The sequence below is a fragment of the Ictalurus furcatus genome, chromosome 14 (assembly GCF_023375685.1).
Source record: "Ictalurus furcatus strain D&B chromosome 14, Billie_1.0, whole genome shotgun sequence".
In the NCBI taxonomy this organism is placed as follows: Eukaryota; Metazoa; Chordata; class Actinopteri; order Siluriformes; family Ictaluridae; genus Ictalurus; species Ictalurus furcatus.
In genome coordinates, this window is record NC_071268.1 from 6836761 (window position 1) to 6854881 (window position 18121).

Genomic DNA, 18121 nt, shown 5'->3' on the forward strand with positions numbered 1-18121 from the left:
CGTAGGTTACTGGCTTGACGTTGGACGTTCAATATTCGTATATAGGGACCGTCTCTTGCCTAAGCCATTGAGTTTTAAATGATGGTATATTTTGTGTATGGGCCCATTCTGTAGTGAAATTCATATAAATATTTACATATGATTTAATAGCTTATTTTGTTAAATATCAAAAATCTAAAAGGTGTGCGTCATACCTGACACCCAGATGAACATTTTACAGTTGGTTATATGACTGTAAGTCATTCTCTTTAAATGCTATTGAAGTTAGAAACGTGTTTAACAATGTCGTATGTAACTTTAGAGACGGTCCCTTAATTCCAGCATATCCGCGAAAATCGAACGTCTAACGTCAAGCCAACTTTACGCCAGTCCGTAGGTTAGAGTTGTTGCTATGGTGACGGTTGCGCGTGCCGTGGATAAGGGCGGGTTTCTAAGTGCTGCTTATAAACACTTCTCACCTACAGCTTTGTGAGGAAGAGAACAGTTTTTATTAAATGTCCTACAGGCTGATTTGTTCTTTTTATAGAGTTGTTGATTTATTGATGTCATGAATCTCGTTCACTGATGATTGTAGCTAAGGAGCAGCTTCCTGTTTCGTCATGATTTCCACTGAGGCGCGGATGAAAACATCTCAGAGAGCCACAGGCTCCAGGTCTCAGAGACAAACTCCCAACAAAGTCCCGCTTATTAAACCGCTGTTTGCACCAAACAGCCCGGATTGCACTGAGGTGAGGACAACATGATCTTTATTAAAGGAAAAGAAAGCGGTCAGTGGTTTAAAATTGTCGTGTTAATGAGGTGAGACAGCAGGGCTGTGAGATGTGATCATATCACCAGATATCCTTTTATTAACACTTTTATACTGGAAAAAATAATCTGACCAGAAAGAGCGATCATTAAAACGTTGAATGTAATCGTTAAAATTGTAAAATTATAAAAAAAAATGTAATGATTATTTAATATTTTCAGCTTGTATATTTATTTATTGATGTACTCATTTGTGTGTGGGTATTTATCAACTTATTTATTTATTTATTTATTTACTTATGGTAAACATTTAAATTTTTAGTTTTAGATTTGTTATTATTATTATTATTATTATTATTATTATTATTATATGATAGATCACACACACACATACACGCACGAACGGTGGTGCACGGTGGCTTAGTGGTTAGCACGTTCGCCTCACACCTCCAGGGTCCGGGGTGTTCGAGTGTGCGGAGTTTGCATGTTCTCCCCATGCTGCGGGGGTTTCCTCCGGGTACTCGGGTTTCCTCCCCCAGTCCAAAGACATGCATGGTAGGCTGAGTGGCGTGTCTAAAGTGTCCGTAGTGTATGAATGGGTGTGTGAGTGTGTGTCTTTGTGTGCCCTGCGATGGACTGGCACCCTGTCCAGGGTGTACCCCGCCTTGTGCCTGATGCTCCCTGGGATAGGCTCCAGGTTCCCCCTGACCCTGAAAAGGAGTAGGTGGTAGAATTTGGATGGATATATAATATGTGTGTAATCTATTGTGTTATATATATATATATATATATATATATATATCAGCCATAGCATTTAAACCATTGACAGGTGAAGTGAAGAACATTGATTATCTCCTTACAATATCACATATCAAGGGGTGGGATATATTATATTAGGTAGCAAGTGAACAGTCAGTTCTCAAAGTTGATGTTTTGGAAGCATGGTCAAGCTGACCGAAGGATCTGAGAGACTTTGCCAAGGGCCAAATTATGATGGCTAGACGACTGGGTCGGAGCATCTCCAAAACAGCAGGTCTTGTGAGGTGTTCCCGTTATCTAGTGGTTAGTACCTATTAAAAGTTGTCCAAGGAAGGACGGGGTCATGGTAGGGTCATGGGCGCCCAAGGCTCATTGATGCACGTGGGGAGTGAAGACTAGCCCATCTGATCCGATTCAACAGAAGAACTACTGTAGCACAAATTGCTGAAAAGTTAATGTTGCACACATCACACATACATCACACCTTGCTGCGTATGGGGCTGTGTAGATGTAGACTGGTCAGCGTGCCCATGCTGACCCCTGTACACTGATGGAAGCACTTACAATGGGCCCGTGAGCATCAGAACTGAACCATGGAGCAATGCATGAATGTGGCCTTGTCTGATGAATCACGTTTTCTTTTACATGGACATGGACAGCCGGGTTCGTGTGTGTCGCTTACCTGGGGAAGAGATGGTATGAGGATGCACTATGGGAAGAAGGCAAGTCGACAGAGGCAGTGTGATGCTCTGGTCATCATGTTCTGCTGGGAAACCTTGGGTCCTGACATTCATGTGGATGTTACTTTTACACGTACAACCTACCTAAACACTGTTGTACACCAAGTACATGCCTTCATGGCAATGGTATTCCCTAATAGCAGTGGTCTCTTTCAGCAGGATAATGCGCCCTGCTACACTGTAAAAGTTGTTCATGAACGGTTTGAGGAACATGACAAATAGTTCAAGATGTTGACTTGGCCTCCAAATTCCCCAGATCTCAGTCCGTTCGAGCATCTGTGGGATGTGCCGGACAAACAAGTCCGATCCATGGAGGCCCCACTTCGCAACTTATAGGACTTAAAGGACCTGCTGGTAATGTCTTGGTGCCAGATACCACCACCTTCAGAGGTGTCCATGCCTCGATGGGTCAGAGCTTTTTTGGCGGCATAAGGGGGACCTACACGATTTTAGGCAGGTGGTTTTAATGTTATGGCTGATCGGTGAATATAAATATCACTGATCTATGTCAAAGCTCGATTGTGGAATGGGTGGAGCTTAAAGTCTTCTTCAGAGTTTCTTCGAAGTGTACAAAAACCTTTTCTGTTGAGTTTTGATAATTCTCTTGCTACAGTTAAGTAGAATACATACATACAGATGCAGTTTAATAAAAAAATCTGTAAAATTAGTTGCCGTAAATAATAATAATAATAAAAAATTCTGTTGTTTTTCAGGCTACGAGGTATCCTAACCTTCCCCGTGTCATAAACCTGCTTCAGGATCCTATATCAGTAAGTAATATAACCAATTCGAAACGCTGTCTTAAATCACCACTTTTATAGTTCATTATGTTATCCATTTCACTGGTGCGTGAAATCACTTATAAACAGTCAAATGCAAAATTATTGGCACGCTTCAGTGAAATAAATCACACCTGCAATGAGGACACTATGCACTTCATCATATCTGAATGTTACTAATGTCATTCTTAACACAATATTTTGTTCTCAGGCTTCCTTAAGAGTTGTTTCCCCCTCAGGACATCTTGAGACTTATATATTAAAGTCTCCTTGCTGTAATATCTAAAATGTTCTGAATCTCCAGAAGCAAATCTGAAGCGATCTCCATTAGTTATAAATCACCATGGCATTAAAAACTTAGAAGGTTTCAACACAGATGGTGTGTAGAAGATCTTGGATGCTCCGTGCACAAACAGCTTGTTATTGTGCAGGTCTACATGATGTCTAACAGTTGAATTTGAAACTTGACCCAAAGATTCAATTAAAATACGATTGTTACGCTGTGATGTTTGGCTTCTTTACCGTGCTCCTCACTGTGCAGACGCTCGTGCGTTCACTTCCTGACGAATTTCAACTGTTCCAGATGTTGGAAACGTTTCTTATTTTGTCCCTAATTGTGCTTAATGGTGTTTACCTGACTAGTCCTGATCAACCACCATCAGATTTTTATTTTATTTTGGTGATACACTAAAAAAACAAAAACAAGTGATCAATCATAAATACATGCATTCATATTAAGGGCAGAATTTCCACTTGAGTACAATATGTAGATTTTATGTACTGACACACAAACATTGTTGAACTTACCCTTAATTTCCATTAATAATATTTTTCAATGTGGATAACAAATGGATTTTACTTTAGATTTGGTCCCAGAAAAACTTCTTCGAGTTTATTAGAGAATAATACATACACACACACACACACACACACACACATATATATATATATATATATATATATATATATATATATATATATATATATATATATATATATGTGTGTGTGTGTGTGTGTGTGTGTGTGTGTGTGTGTGTGTATTTATTTATTTATTATATAATATTAATATATATACATATTATAGCCTCACAGCTCAAGCATTCCAAGTCCCAGCTCATGTTATTGCCAGCGTGGAGTTCTCTCCGTGTCCGTGTTGGTTTCCTACGGATTCTCCAGTTTCCTCTCACCTCCTAAACACATACCTGTAGGTGGCCGGTGACTCTAAATCGGCCCTACATGCAAATGTGAATGTGTGTGAATGGTGTACTGCGATGGACTTCGCATCACATCCAGGGTGTATTCCTGCCACGGATCTGGCGTTCCCGGGACTGTGTCTGTATCTTTCAACACCAGGATAAAGTGCTTTGTAAAGATATATGGAACACTGAACATTCTTTTTTTTTTAGGGGCAATAATTTTGTTATTACTAGAATGATTTAAGTGAATAGTATGTGGTCTCTCTAATTGCTTTAAGTGTAAAATCTGATTCTTTAATGTAATTGTTCCCCCCCCGACCAGTATGGGTGCCAATAATTTTGCAATTGACAGCAAGGTTGTTTTATTTTGTTTTTTCAGTGCTCTCTGAAAGAACGGCACATCTCCGCCTTGAAGCGAGTGGTGAAGATATCCCAGAATGGCTATGTATCCTCACTGAATTATGACTCCCCGGATCTTTTCTCTGCATTTGCGTGCTCTGACGTTATCTGTTATCTGTGAAACACTTTTATCACCCTGGAGGGAAGTCGAACTACCTCATCACCGATCCTCCTGGGGCCAATTACAGCGTCTTCACCTTTCTCAGCCTCTAGGCTAAATTCATAATAAGAGAATGAGATTTTCCTTCGTTACATGTCTGGTATAATTCAGTCTATCTGTAATATTGATATGTGCTCGATATTTTCCTTAATCCATGCGATTCAAGTTTCTCAGAGACCTCTCGGACGTCTTTCGGATCCTAAACATCTGTGCGGGTAAATGGGAAGAGCACCCCGAATATGCTCCCTTGCTTCGTGACCTCGTATACATATGCAGGTCAGATTAATTAACTCATTAATTAATGTAAATGTTTATCTTTGATAATAATCACTTGTGTAGAACTTGGTTTTTAATGCAGCTTTCTCTTGAAGGTGTCCCTTCTTAAAGGAGAAGGCATCTGATGAGATGAACTACGCCAGCGTTGTGACGGACTCGCTCTCTCAGATGGGTATGTGAACATCCTGCCACAGGGAACATACAGTATACGCAGTAAAGCTTGTGTTGGACTGTTAGGGAAGATGATATGTTGTGGTGATGATGAATTTTCCAACGTATGTACAACAACACCAAAAAAAGAAACCAGTTCATTTTACAGCAGAAAAAGTAGAACAGTTGAAAAAAAAAAAGCATGCTTGGATTAAAATCTTAAATAAGAGCCACTTGGGTGAAACCATTTTCTATTGTACCTTTAATATGTTTCTTTCGCCAGGGAAGAGATTTAAGGTACATACATGTGGAGTAAAGCTACACTATACGGTACTATAAAGTAAGCGAAAAGATACACACTGAAGTACCGCTGCAACAACAAGCTACACAATAGTACAGCTTAGTACCCTTTTTTTCCCTGAGAGTGCAATGCTCTTCATTTATCTGATCTTACTGATACTGGCTGCAACAAAATTATTGCCAAAAGATTTTCTTCTTCTTCTTTTTCTTCTTCTTTTAATTAGTACTGACAACAAAGAAGGTCATTTGTGCTGAGAAAACACATTTTAATTCCTCACCATTTACAATATATCATAACTAATATAACGTTACAGCATTATACTCTTTGTAATTAGACAATTCAAATATTCTGTCGGTTAAAAAGCATCAGAGGTGCCATTATTTACTGTGTAGCAGATGATTTTAAGATTTTTGACCTCTTGCTATGGATATAGAGTAGCCACCTTAAAATGACACTGATTCTGCTATTCTGACATAAAACTTTAAACCAAACAAAGTCTGAAATTCACACCGCAGAAAAGCCTTTTCACCGAAGGGGAAAGGACGCAGGAAAATTTTTTCCCAATTTGTGCGACTTTCACTAGGCAAACTTTGACCTGTGAATTCAGAAGCAGTGAGAATAGCAGAAAACATCAATTTGAGACTGTAAAAAAACAAACAAACAAACAAAAAAAACCCCAAACTGTTGGGTTAATTATTATTATTATTATTATTATTATTATTATTATTATTATTATTATTATTATTATTATGTAGCCATCACACCAGAGTGCACCAGAGTCAGCGTACAAGAAAAAATAAATGCTGTAGAGGATTGTTGTGGTAAAGTTCAGCTTTTTTTTTTCACGCCGCACGCTAGGATTTTCTTGCTAGCAATGTTGGTGCCTCCAGATTTGAGAATTAAAACGCCACAAGCAGCACCAACCAAACAGATTATTCTGTTTGTTATTCTGTGTATATTGTTGGCATTTATACGTTGAAGGAAGTGATAACCAATCAGCAATTACAGTGCAGCTAGCTCCACCCCATGAGTTTATGAGTTTATTGGTGGCTGTTTTGAGTACTTCAGTACTAGCGCTCAGTGGAAAAATGGACAAGCCAAGCACCACTAACAAGCTATTCCCACATTATTCTGGCTTTTTATCAGTCCCTCCAGGATTTCTCAGTTTTGTGATCGAAGAAATGAACTCAAAATCAAGAAAACTCCTCAATATTTGGAGGAGCTTATAAATGTTACAAATGTGACGTCATCACAGCACGCATTCAGCCAAAGCCCTCTTCGATTTACGTGCGTCGAACATGAGTACAGCTGAAAGGTCTCATTTACTGTACCAACAAACAGCACTGTAAAAGACCGTGCAAACTATTTTGTGCTATTGCAATTGGTTTCTGCAACAAACAAACAAAAAAAAAGCACAAAAACTCACAAATTGCATCGCAGATTTTGAGAAAAGCCGCAGCAAAATCGAACATTTTTGCCTGCAACAATCACACACACACAAAAACTATGCAAAATCCTGTACGGACTGCTTTATTGTTTGTATCGGTAACCAATCAGCATTAATAGTGTTGCTAGCTCCGCCCACAAAATACCATTCGTTCCTTTTGAGAAGACCAAAAACCGTTCAGCTGGAATCTTTGATACTGCTGAGTTGGTCAGTGGAAAATAAAATCAGCCTGTGGGTATCTTGGGGTCTTCTAATAGAGTCTGGATTTGTGTTAATTTAATCAGTGTGTGTTTAATGAGAATCTGTTGTTGTTGTTTTTTTGTTGTTTGTGGTTGTATTATGACAGGTTATCTGATGCGGGTGTCAAACGCAGAAGTCCAAGAGCAAATCTGTGCTTCCATCATATCACTTTATATCAGCCCTGACAAACCAAAGCACTATAGAGATGGTGAGACTCTGCAACACAGAGGCGGGATGTTATTCTCATAGTATATGCACACTAGGGATATGTGTGATAACGAATATGAATACATTAATTGGAATGAACAGATAATGTGTTTTAAATACATGTATATGTAATGAATTTCATTTAAAAGAAACAAAACCCCTATCTGTTTAGGCCACACCCACTTTGACTTTAAAGACGAATAAAGATATTCGGAGCGCTAAACAGAAAGAGAAACAGATAGTGACATTCTCTCTTTTTGTGAGTCAGGTGTATGTCCTACAAGCCTGGTGTACAGGCGTGAGATGATAGAGCGCAGCGGGCTGGCCGAGACTCTGCTCATGTCACTGGCTATCCTGGAGAAGCAGCTGTCAGTCAAACTGCACACCCTACAGGCAGTGCAGATCCTCTCCAGGTCTTCTGGTGAGTTCCGCATTTAACTGCGTTCGTGCCGCAGAGTTACTGTATTTATCATGCAGTTACAGTGCATGCGCGTGTGTGAGAGATCATCCAGCGTTTTTTTTTTTTGCCCTTTGTAGCAGTGAACTGTAGTTTGATCCTGAAAGCAGACGGAGCTCAGAAGATCTGCTTCCACATGAACGAGCCGGATCCGTCCGGTCAGGTGCTGTTCCGCTCCACAGAGATCCTGTGGAACCTTTTGGATAACGGCTCCAGAGAGGAAGTCAGCAAGCAGCTCAGCAACATGGACTGCATCATGTGCGTTTAGTTTTGCTTCTTAATGCTTCCTCCAATGGGATATGGGTGGAAGTCTGGAAAATCTGTCACGTGTCTCTGTGACTAAAACTGTCAAAATGGCTGCGATGCTCCTGCGCCGCATGCATCGGCATGAAATCTATAAATGTAACTTTCTCGCTTTTCGCTAGTGCCAGGTTTTTAAAAAGCAATGTTTTTTCAAAACTACAGGTGCATCTCAAAAAATTTTAATATCATGGAAAAGTTTTTTTTTCCCTGTAGGTTCATTACACATAAAGGGAAATATTTCAAGCCTTTTTTTGTTTTAATCTTGACAATTACGGCTGATTAGAGCAGAGGTTTTCAAAGTGGGGGCCGCCAGGGGGCGCCCGGGGGGCCTCAACAATTTGGTGTGAAAAATAAATATGTTTTCTCTTTCTCACTCTCAGACAACCACACACACACACACACACACACACACACACACACAATCAATTCCTAATGTAATGTAATGTAAAGATGGAAGATGTAATTATTAATAAAAAAGGGGGGATATATTCAGAAGTCTGTATTTTTAACGTGTTTTAAAGACATCTTGCAAAAGGGGGGCCTCGGTAAAATGTTAATGCCATTTGGGGAGGCCTTGCCCTGGAAAAGTTTGGGAACCCCTGGCTTAGAGCCCTTCTCAGGTCAAAATTTCTGAAATATAAATTTTTTATTCTAATATTTTGAGCTGTAAGCTTTAATCATCAAGATTAATAGAACAAAAGGCTTGAAATATTTCACTTTATGTGTAATGAATCTAGAATATATAAAAGTGTACATTTTTTAATTAAAATACAGAAACAAAATGAACTTTTCCACATATTCTAATTTTTTTAGATGCACCTGTGTGTGTATATATAGTAGAAAATCTTTTCCATGTGACGTTTTTTCCCACCAGGCTGACACACATAAACAAAATAATATGTGCAACAGGTATCTAGCAAATATTTTTTTCCCCAATGTATGTGACCCCATTTCTGTTAAACTCTTGGAAACAAAGGGTACTAAGCTATACCTGTCCTTATCACTAGGGTGGTACACTTAGTTTTTGTACCTTTTAATGTGTATCTTTCACATGGAATTATGACTCATCTTAGCAAGTGAAAATGTCTGGAATATAGTCAAATGTATCTAGTATTTCCTATATATAAGATTACTCATAAACAAATAGAAGATTATGAAACTTATTTACAGAGTTTCTTTTGCTTGAAGCTTGAAGTAGTCTTGTTCTATTGCCAGATAAGTTTGCTCATTTTAAGCATTTATTTCTAGAAATAAGCAGCTTGATCTGCCAATAGAATGAGAGCATTCAAAGCATATCTTATATTTTGGTTTATTGTTATCTTATAATAGGAAATACTAGATAAATCTGATCGTATTCAAGATATTTTCACTTAAAGATGTCAGTTTTTGCAGTGAAGATAGATAACTGGACCAGAGGTACCCTTTAAGGTACACACTTAAGGTACAAAAAAGAGGGTACAACAAGGAATGGTACAGGTTAGTACTCTTTTTTCTTTTCTTTCTTCTTCTTTCTGAGTGCGAAATAACAAAATATACAAAACTGGCCACTTACTGTAATTCTATTTGGAAAAAATAGCTTATTAGCATCAAGCATTTAACAGCATTTTTCTTTTCTCGGCCCTCAGTGTTTCACATCTCAAATATTAATTTCCAAATTTTGGATTTTGAATAACATTTGACATGAAGTTAAAACATAACTCCAAAAACTAACATACTGCATATCCACAACTACCTGTGTACAGTATTACCTGTCTGTTTACCTGTATGTTTAAGTTGTATGTTTTATTCCATTACCTCGTTTTTTTTTTTTTTTTTACTCTTTTTGATCCATGCATAATATGAAAATTGCAGTTTAACGATGAACAATTTATTCGATTTGCATTTAATTTCCCAGTTTTGCCTCTAAGAGGAACTGTAAACATAAATAAGCATAAATATTATGTTTTAAGTATTTCATTTTCTCACGCTTTTAGGACATTGCTCAAAGAATGAACCTGACTTCCAAATACTAGTTAACTTTAGCTTTAATTTATGAGCTAGTACTATGTATACTAAGTATATACATTTCATATATTGAATATAAATGGTTTTGGCTTTGAGGCAAAATAGGAAATATATATCTTTTTCCATAGACATTCAATCATTTCAGCCATAGACCGTTTTCTCAAATACATCGTGTAGAGCACGGTTTGTTTTCTACATGTGCAACTAGAGTAGACTAGAATTTAAGAGGAATATTGAACTGAGTGCGTGCCAATCTGTCAGGATGACGTAGAAAACATTCCCACTTCAGTCTCAGAACAAGTGGATTGTTGAATATTGGATGAATCTGGAATTACCTATTGACTGAGTGTGTTTTTAAACACCAGGGTCCTGAAAGAGGCTTTCTTGCATCATCTTCTCACCGGCTTCCGACAGTACGACCGGCAGCTTCGCAACGACCTTCTAGTAATTACGACCTTGATTGCAGAAAACCCCAGCGCCCCGCTAATCGTAAGTATGTTGATTTGACTTCCACGCCTGCTTATTCCGTTATTATCCTGTTCATTTTAAATCATTTAAATGAATACTCCCTTGTCTTGATAGGAGAGCGGGTTTGCTAAGCAGCTCATCCTTTTTGCTACTGTTCCCGAGTGTAAGTTTTGGAGAAATATACAGTATTGTAATAAATAATGAGATGTTTGTAGAATAAGCAGTTTGAGTTTCTGTCATGCAGTGAGGAGCCATAGCCCACTGATCCGAAACTTCAAGCTGACCTTCTCTAATGAGGACTTTGAGATGAAGAAGCTGCTGCTTAACCTGATTGTTGTTCTGTCCAGAGATCTGGCAGCTGTACAGGTGAGGATTCAGTACTACTAGATGTTTAAAGTATTATTACTAGGTGATTCAGTACTACTAGGTGTTTAAAGGAGCATATCACCTTCTGTACTCTAACATGTGCATGATTTGTTCAGCTGTTTAAAGAGAGCCGTGTGATGCTGGCTTTGATGCTGCTAGTTCGGCCTGGTTACTCTGAGATCAGGCGAAGCGGGAAAGCCCGGCGCAGTTGGACGTCCATCCAGCAGGAGGAGCTGCAGCTGCAGGCATTGGCCGCTCTGGCCACAGTGGCGCCGCTCATGCTAGACGAGTACATGGCCTGTCAGGCCAACACTTGCCTGCTTGTGCTTCTGGATTGGTGCACACAAAAAGGTAGCGGACACACACTGGTAAAACAGCCAGAGCAGATAATACTGACAAGGCACTCAATATTACAACCTGATCTGTGTTTTAATTCTGTTCTCAAAGTGTCATGTCCAGATCCCTTCAGTAGCATCATATTAGGGGTCATTCTATTACATCATTTTGTTAAATACATTCTTGGAGTGCTTAGGTTATTTAAGGTTAAACGTGAGAATGTGAGAACGAGAGTCTTTTATAATGTTGTGTAGGACGAAAGCCCAAAATCAAACATAAAAAAAAATTACAAAATTGTTACAAATAATAGACGATAAACAAAAGGGCACTAGGAGTGGGTGATGTGACAAAAATATCATATCATGATACATGAAAAAAATTCCATGATACATAAAGCAGGAAACAGTAGTGCTGCGTTAAAAAAAAAAAAAAAAAGTACGGTAACACTTTTATTTCTTATCTACACACACACACACAAAGATTTTCAATGTGAATCAAGTTTGTAATTGTCACGTAAAACGAAGTTATATAAACATATTGCGATTATGTATGAATTCTCCGAGAAATGTATTGTGACATAATCTATCATGATATGCCCAGCTATAATAGATACAAATATAAACATAAACCTACAAACAAATTGATAAATAAATAAACAGATGGATCATTTAGATTAAAAAAAAAACATTTGGGGTAAATTCCTCTTGTACTAAGATGAAGGATCTAAGGAAGTGTAGTTAAAGACATTTTTATGAATAGGTGTATGAATACCTTTATTCGTTGTACAAGTACAAAGAGATTCATTACTTCAGTCATTCACAAGCCTGTTTAATATATCCAGGAGCAATTAAAATACATATTTCAAAACGATTACATCGGATTTGCTATACATTAGACCAGTGACAGTGTATACCTAAACTAAGCTTGGTGTAACTCTTGCTCGTTTTCCTCTGTACCAGGAACTGACTCCATCTTTGGCCATGGTCAGGGTTTCCATGGCAGCGGAAGTCGAAGTGGGAGGAAGGCTCAGATGCGGTACTGCATCCGGCTGCTCCGCTGCATGGCTTCACTTAGTAACAGCCTCATCAACCAGGACCTCTGTGACCAGGGAGCCATCAGCCAACTCCTCGGTGAATATTACAACATATAGAGTTTATTTTAAAGGTCATGCCTCGTATGTGTCATAAAATTTCACCTTACTGTACACCAATTAGTGACCGGTGGCTCAAACCGACGTTATTTGGCCTACTAATAAATCAGGAAACTTTTAATACAAACTAGCAGGTTAACTTCCATTTGTCACGAATCAGGCCTCCCGCTCACCACCAGAAGGCACCATCACCCGAGTATTGATTTTTCCCATAACCACGTACCGGAACTGATTATCACCACACCTGTTCTCATCAAACTCTCTATTTAAGCCACACTCACATACACGCTCACTGCGAACTCTTATTTTGCCTGTGCTAACTTTACTGAGTGTTTGCTGTTGTTTTGTCCTGCCTGTGTTGGAACCTGGACTGTTTATTCTGTTCATTGATCCTTTGCTGCTTGCCCTGACATTTTGCCTGTTTGTTGACTGCAATTTTGGAGTTACCTTTGATGCTCTGTTTGCTGGTGATTGACCTCAGCTTATTTTTATATATTTGTTACGTTGTTTCATTCATAAAGCTGCAAATGGATCCTCACTCCGTGGACACTTCGTTACACCATTCAAGTTGAAATAAAAATAAAAACATTTTTTTTCAGTAGAAATCATCCAAGATTTCAGTGACTTCACGTCACATCCATACACACTCCATAAGCAGCTTTGGATGTGTAGATCCAAAATGGAGGAAAGTCAGCAAAATATGTTAGCATGAAGCATTATATTATAGCTCGTAATTCATAAAGGTTACAAATTATTGGGAGTGAATTGACAGACTGTACAGGTTTACTGTACCTATTTCATTTTGTGCTTTGATATTTCATAGTTTGCATGTTGACTAGCTAGCAATCTGCTATAGTTCAGTTACAAGTGCAGCTAGCTAGCTAAACAGGACTAGCAGTTGTAGACTAGACTACCAATATATTCCAGCTTGAACTGTAGGTGTGTATGTAGATCATGTAGATCATATTCTCTGATATTCTCTGTTGAGTAGTATGGTTTATTGTGCTCAGGCTTGCTGAGGCGCTTCCAGGAGAGAACGGAGGAAGAGGACGCCGTGTCAATTGAGATCCAGACCGACGTACTGGTCACTCTGTCCAGCCTCTGTGAAGGAGACATCCATAGGAAGGTCAGACGCTCGTCATTACACCACACTCACATTTGAATTAAAGCTGAATATCAACCATAAGAAATGTGTGTGGGTGGGTGGGTGTGTTGTGAGCAGGATTTGTTTGGAGCAGAGGGCGTAGAGGTGACGGTTCGTTATCTGAAAATGGACCCGGCTCAGTTGTACAGTGGCCTGGGACACAACAGACTGGTTCTATCCGCTGTGGACTGTGTTTGGTGAGTCACATACACACTCTACACACCTCCTAACTAATAAAGTTGACACGCTTGATGGCGTAAATGGCGTAGATTCGCATCATCCAGAGATGGGGGTACGAATCCCGTCTCCGCCCTGTGTGCGCGGAGCTTGCATGGGTTTCCTCCAAGTACATCTGTTTCCTCCCCCAGGCCAAAGGCATTCCCAAATTGTCTGTCATGTGTGAATGTGTGCGTGATTGTGCCCTCTAATGGGTTGGATGGGTTGTGCCCCAAGTTCCCTGGGATAGTATCCAGGCTCCCCTCGTGACCCTGTGTAGGATAAGTGGTACAGAAAATGGATGGATGGATGGATGGATGATGCTGTATATAGTGATAATATGATCGTTTTCTATTCTGATTATTTTTCCCAGGTCTTGCATTGTCGGTTGTTACACCACAGAGGATTTGTTTTTGGAGAAGGAGGGAGCATTTCTCTTACTCGACTTCATCCAGGTAAGTAAGACATAAATACAATAAGACCAGATTTCCAGACCAGATCAGAAGCATCAGACACGGCTCTGTCATTCACTTTATTGTCAGTCGAGCCCCAGGAGCATGCAGAGTGTGGTGCTGGCGGCGCTGCTGGAGCTGTGTGACAACCCCAAAACGCTGACACATGTCGAGATCTGGAGGGGCGAGAAAGACCTCACGGCTCCGGTCCTGCTCCTGCAGCTCTGGAGGAAGGAAGAGGCGGAGATTGGAGTCAAGAGAGACCAGCATGGCCGAATCGCTGGTATATACACCTTGTTCAGTTACATTTTTTAAAGGCACCCTCTGCTAGGTGATTTGCCATTGCAAAGAAGAAGCTTTCCGCTCTAAAATTTTTCATGTATTATAGAAAAGTTGTGTATATGTTGATCTTAATTTTTCTTTCACATCAGCACAGCCAATTTGTTCTATTGGCTAATCTTTATAAATGCTTTATACTTTAAAATAAACGTATTTCAAAGCCTTAATTTCATGAGTCTGCTCAGTTCTCTCAGTGTTGAGTAATCGTTGTTGTGTCTTTAATCTGTAGATGAGAAGAAGCCCCTCCTGACGATGTATCAGGAACAGGAGCCGCTGGAGTCCGTACCAGCAAACAGACCAAGCGCTGCCATTATGGACGTCTCTGAAAACCTGCGCGCCAAAATCTACGCCTTTTTCTGCAGACTAGGTGAGTGTGTTGGAGAGAGAGAGAGAGAGAGAGAGAGACAACAGATGTTAATGAGAAATGATTGTGTTTACAGGCTTTGAGGATCTGCCAGGTCTGACTGCTGAAGACTCCATCACCTTGAGCATTGTGAGCAGTTACCTGGACTTTAAGGTTAGCAAAAACCGTATGTTATGATCCTGCAAAGAACTCACACTTGAAATACTATAATAGTACAAATTACGTTTAATTTATTCTGAATACCCAGCAGTTCAATATTAAAGATATAAGTAAAACCACTTAATCAGCCACAGGATATTTTGAATTAGGGGGCATGGCCTGAAGTTTGTAGGCGGAGTTGTAATTTAGAAGTGATTCAGCTTATAATATAGTTCAAATTTCTTTAATTCTCTGAGGTTTAAGAACCAGTTTATGTACGAATGGTGCTACTGAACCAAATTACGTCCTTTGAGGTGAGTGTGTGATTCAGATGTGTGGTTTACACAGTGCTAGGTAGCTCTAAGCAAATCTCACACACCAAACGCAACATGAACTGGTCGATCAAATACATTTGGAGTAAATGGAAAATTATGTCAATTTAATTTTTGGATGCATTTAAAAAAAAAAAATGTGTGCAGGTAGCCGAGGTGTGGGATGAAGTCATGGCTGAGCTGGAGCTGGAAGGGGTGAGACCCGTCAGTCCGGATGCAGAGGCTGTCAGCACCATCGCCCGGTCGAGCGAAGACAAAGTCAAACACGTCTTCTCGTTGCAGCAGAGCATTGTGGACCGGAAAGAGCAGGAGGACCTTCACCAGGAGAAATATGCATATGAAGAGGTGAAGAATGAATGTTTGTTTGTTTGTTTGTTTGTTTGTTTATCTATTTATTTTTATTCACACATCTGTCACACTGGCAGATCCAGACTGCTTACTGTTGTTGACATTGATCATGCAGATCAGGTTAAACCGAAAGCAGCAAGAGCTAACAGCCAAGTCCTGGGAGCATCACGTTGCTAAGACTTCCAGCTACGAGATTTTGAAGGTGTGTCTAATTCCGATCTGACAGTATACTGCTATGATGATGACAAAATTCAGTATACTATACAATAGAAGGCAATATCATACACAGGTGAAATTATATATATATATATATATATATATATATATATATATATATATATATATATATATATATATATAAAAAATCAGTGTGATGCATAAGTATTCACCCCACTTGAACTGATAATATGTCGTGGCTTTATACAAAACAGACAATAATATTCAAGTGGAGAAGAAAAATCAATATCGTTTGCAACATTTTCAGAAAAACATTAGAGAAGTATTCACCCCCTGTTGCTATGAAACCCCTAAATTAGTTCTCTTGCAACCAGCTTACCTTAAGAAATCACATAATTAGTTGGATGTAGTGTATGTGTAATTAAAGTGTTACGTGATCTCAATATAAACTAGATCAGTAAAGTTCGTCACGACAAACTTTGATGTTGGCTTGAGAAAGCAAGAAGCGTAGAGTGCATATATAGACAGATAGATAGATTGAGAGAGAGAGAGAGAGCGAGAGATAGATAGATAGATAGATAGATAGATTGCTATATAGATAGATAGATAGATTGCTATATAGATAGATAGATATACAGACTGAGATAGATATACAGATAGATATACAGATGGATAGATAGATAGATAGATAAACAGATAGATAGATATACAGATAGATAGATAGATAGGTAGATGATAGATATATAGATATATAGATAGATAGATATACAGATAGAGAGAGATATATATATATACAGATAGAGAGATAGATATACAGATAGATAGATGATAGCTAGATAGACATATAGCTAGATAGATATACAGATAGATAGATATAGAGAGCGATATACAGATAGAGAGAGAGTTAGATAGATAGATAGATAGATTGCCACTTGCAACACACTGTAGTGTACTATAGTTACCAGATACCATTTTCTGTCCCATGATTTGTGGACTGATATTTTTAATCTAATCTAATCTAATCTAATGCTTCACATACAGGCAGTGTTTAGAGCATTTCCATCTTTTTGGTTTCCTTCAGGAGTCAAAGCTGCTGCAGGAGAGATCTATTGAGTCGTCACGTCCGACAGAGAAACCAGAGGGTTTTATTTTCCACTCCACTCAGATCCCTGGCCTGCAGACTACTGTAAGCTCTGTGTGTGTATGTGTGTGTGTGTGTGTGTGTGTGTGTGTGTGTGTGTGTGTGTGTGTGTGTGATAATAGCATAACCTCTGAACATGAACCTCTGAAGAATGACTGTCTGTGTGTGTGTCTGTAACAGAATTTCTGTGGCCGTGTGTTGGCGATCGACAGCACCCCTACAGAGCTGACTGGGGGACCCCTGGCAAACACAGACCTCGCCCTAGAGAGGGTCCCTATTCAGGGTGGAGCGCTGAGGAAAGTGTCCACCTCTACCTCGGACCTGGAGTTTCCAAACACTGTCAGTGTCAAATGACTGGATGTGGAGCACAAGACTGCAGTTAATGTAACAGCTCTGTGACCTCTGTGAACTGGCATCTCACATGATGCTCACATTCACTTAGATATTTAGAGGTTTATTAATCAGTTGTACAACGTTGTACCAAGTAAAGTAAATCAGTACAGCACTGATCTTTATCAGGTTACACTGAGTATTATTTCTCTAGGGATTATACTGATTCAGAGGAGTGGCAAATTAAAGGAAAAACCAGGGAAAAATGTATTGGGCAATAAACTTTCTGAGCAAATGATACACACACACACACACACACACCAAGGGTTACTTTATTCCATTTGGGATTTGCCCTCATGACCTTTGAATGAGTAGGCCAGTTACCACTGTCAGAGTACCAATGTCACAGTACCACTGTCAGAATTACAGGGTTTCCATAGAAACAGGAATAAAACTGCTTTATTAGCTGATAAATCAGCTTTTATTGTGCAAGAAAGGTTCACCTTCTATAGCTGTAGAAGTACCATTGATGGAGGACTTTCTTCAAAAGAAGAAAGAGACAGAGAGACAGACAGACAGATAGATAGATAGATAGATAGATAGATAGATAGATAGATATACACATAGATAGATAGACAGACAGACAGATAGATAG

At 39.2% G+C, this 18121-nt stretch overlaps 1 protein-coding gene across 4 annotated transcripts; it reads left to right on the top strand.

Moving 5' to 3' along the window:
• Positions 1–343: 343 nt before the first annotated feature.
• On the top strand, positions 344–17852 carry LOC128618054 (cilia- and flagella-associated protein 69). Of its 4 annotated transcripts, XM_053641423.1 has the most exons (25): positions 344–468; positions 575–728; positions 2960–3016; positions 4110–4229; positions 4601–4666; positions 4947–5056; positions 5152–5228; positions 7301–7402; positions 7670–7822; positions 7939–8116; positions 10531–10654; positions 10748–10796; positions 10878–10999; positions 11116–11350; positions 12295–12465; positions 13496–13611; positions 13708–13826; positions 14219–14300; positions 14388–14580; positions 14866–15003; positions 15077–15153; positions 15618–15815; positions 15934–16020; positions 17077–17181; positions 17317–17852. In XM_053641423.1, exons 2-25 carry the CDS (start codon positions 600–602, stop codon positions 17488–17490), a joined length of 2982 nt encoding a protein of 993 aa, XP_053497398.1. In that variant the 5' UTR covers positions 344–468; positions 575–599; the 3' UTR covers positions 17491–17852. The 4 variants fall into 4 exon arrangements, with proteins under 4 accessions (XP_053497398.1, XP_053497399.1, XP_053497401.1 ...); XM_053641424.1 differs by lacking the exon at positions 4110–4229 and having other exon boundaries at positions 385–728; positions 17317–17851; XM_053641426.1 differs by lacking the exons at positions 344–468; positions 575–728; positions 2960–3016; positions 4110–4229 and adding an exon at positions 4269–4391 and having other exon boundaries at positions 17317–17851.
• The last annotated feature ends 269 nt before the right edge of the window (positions 17853–18121 follow it).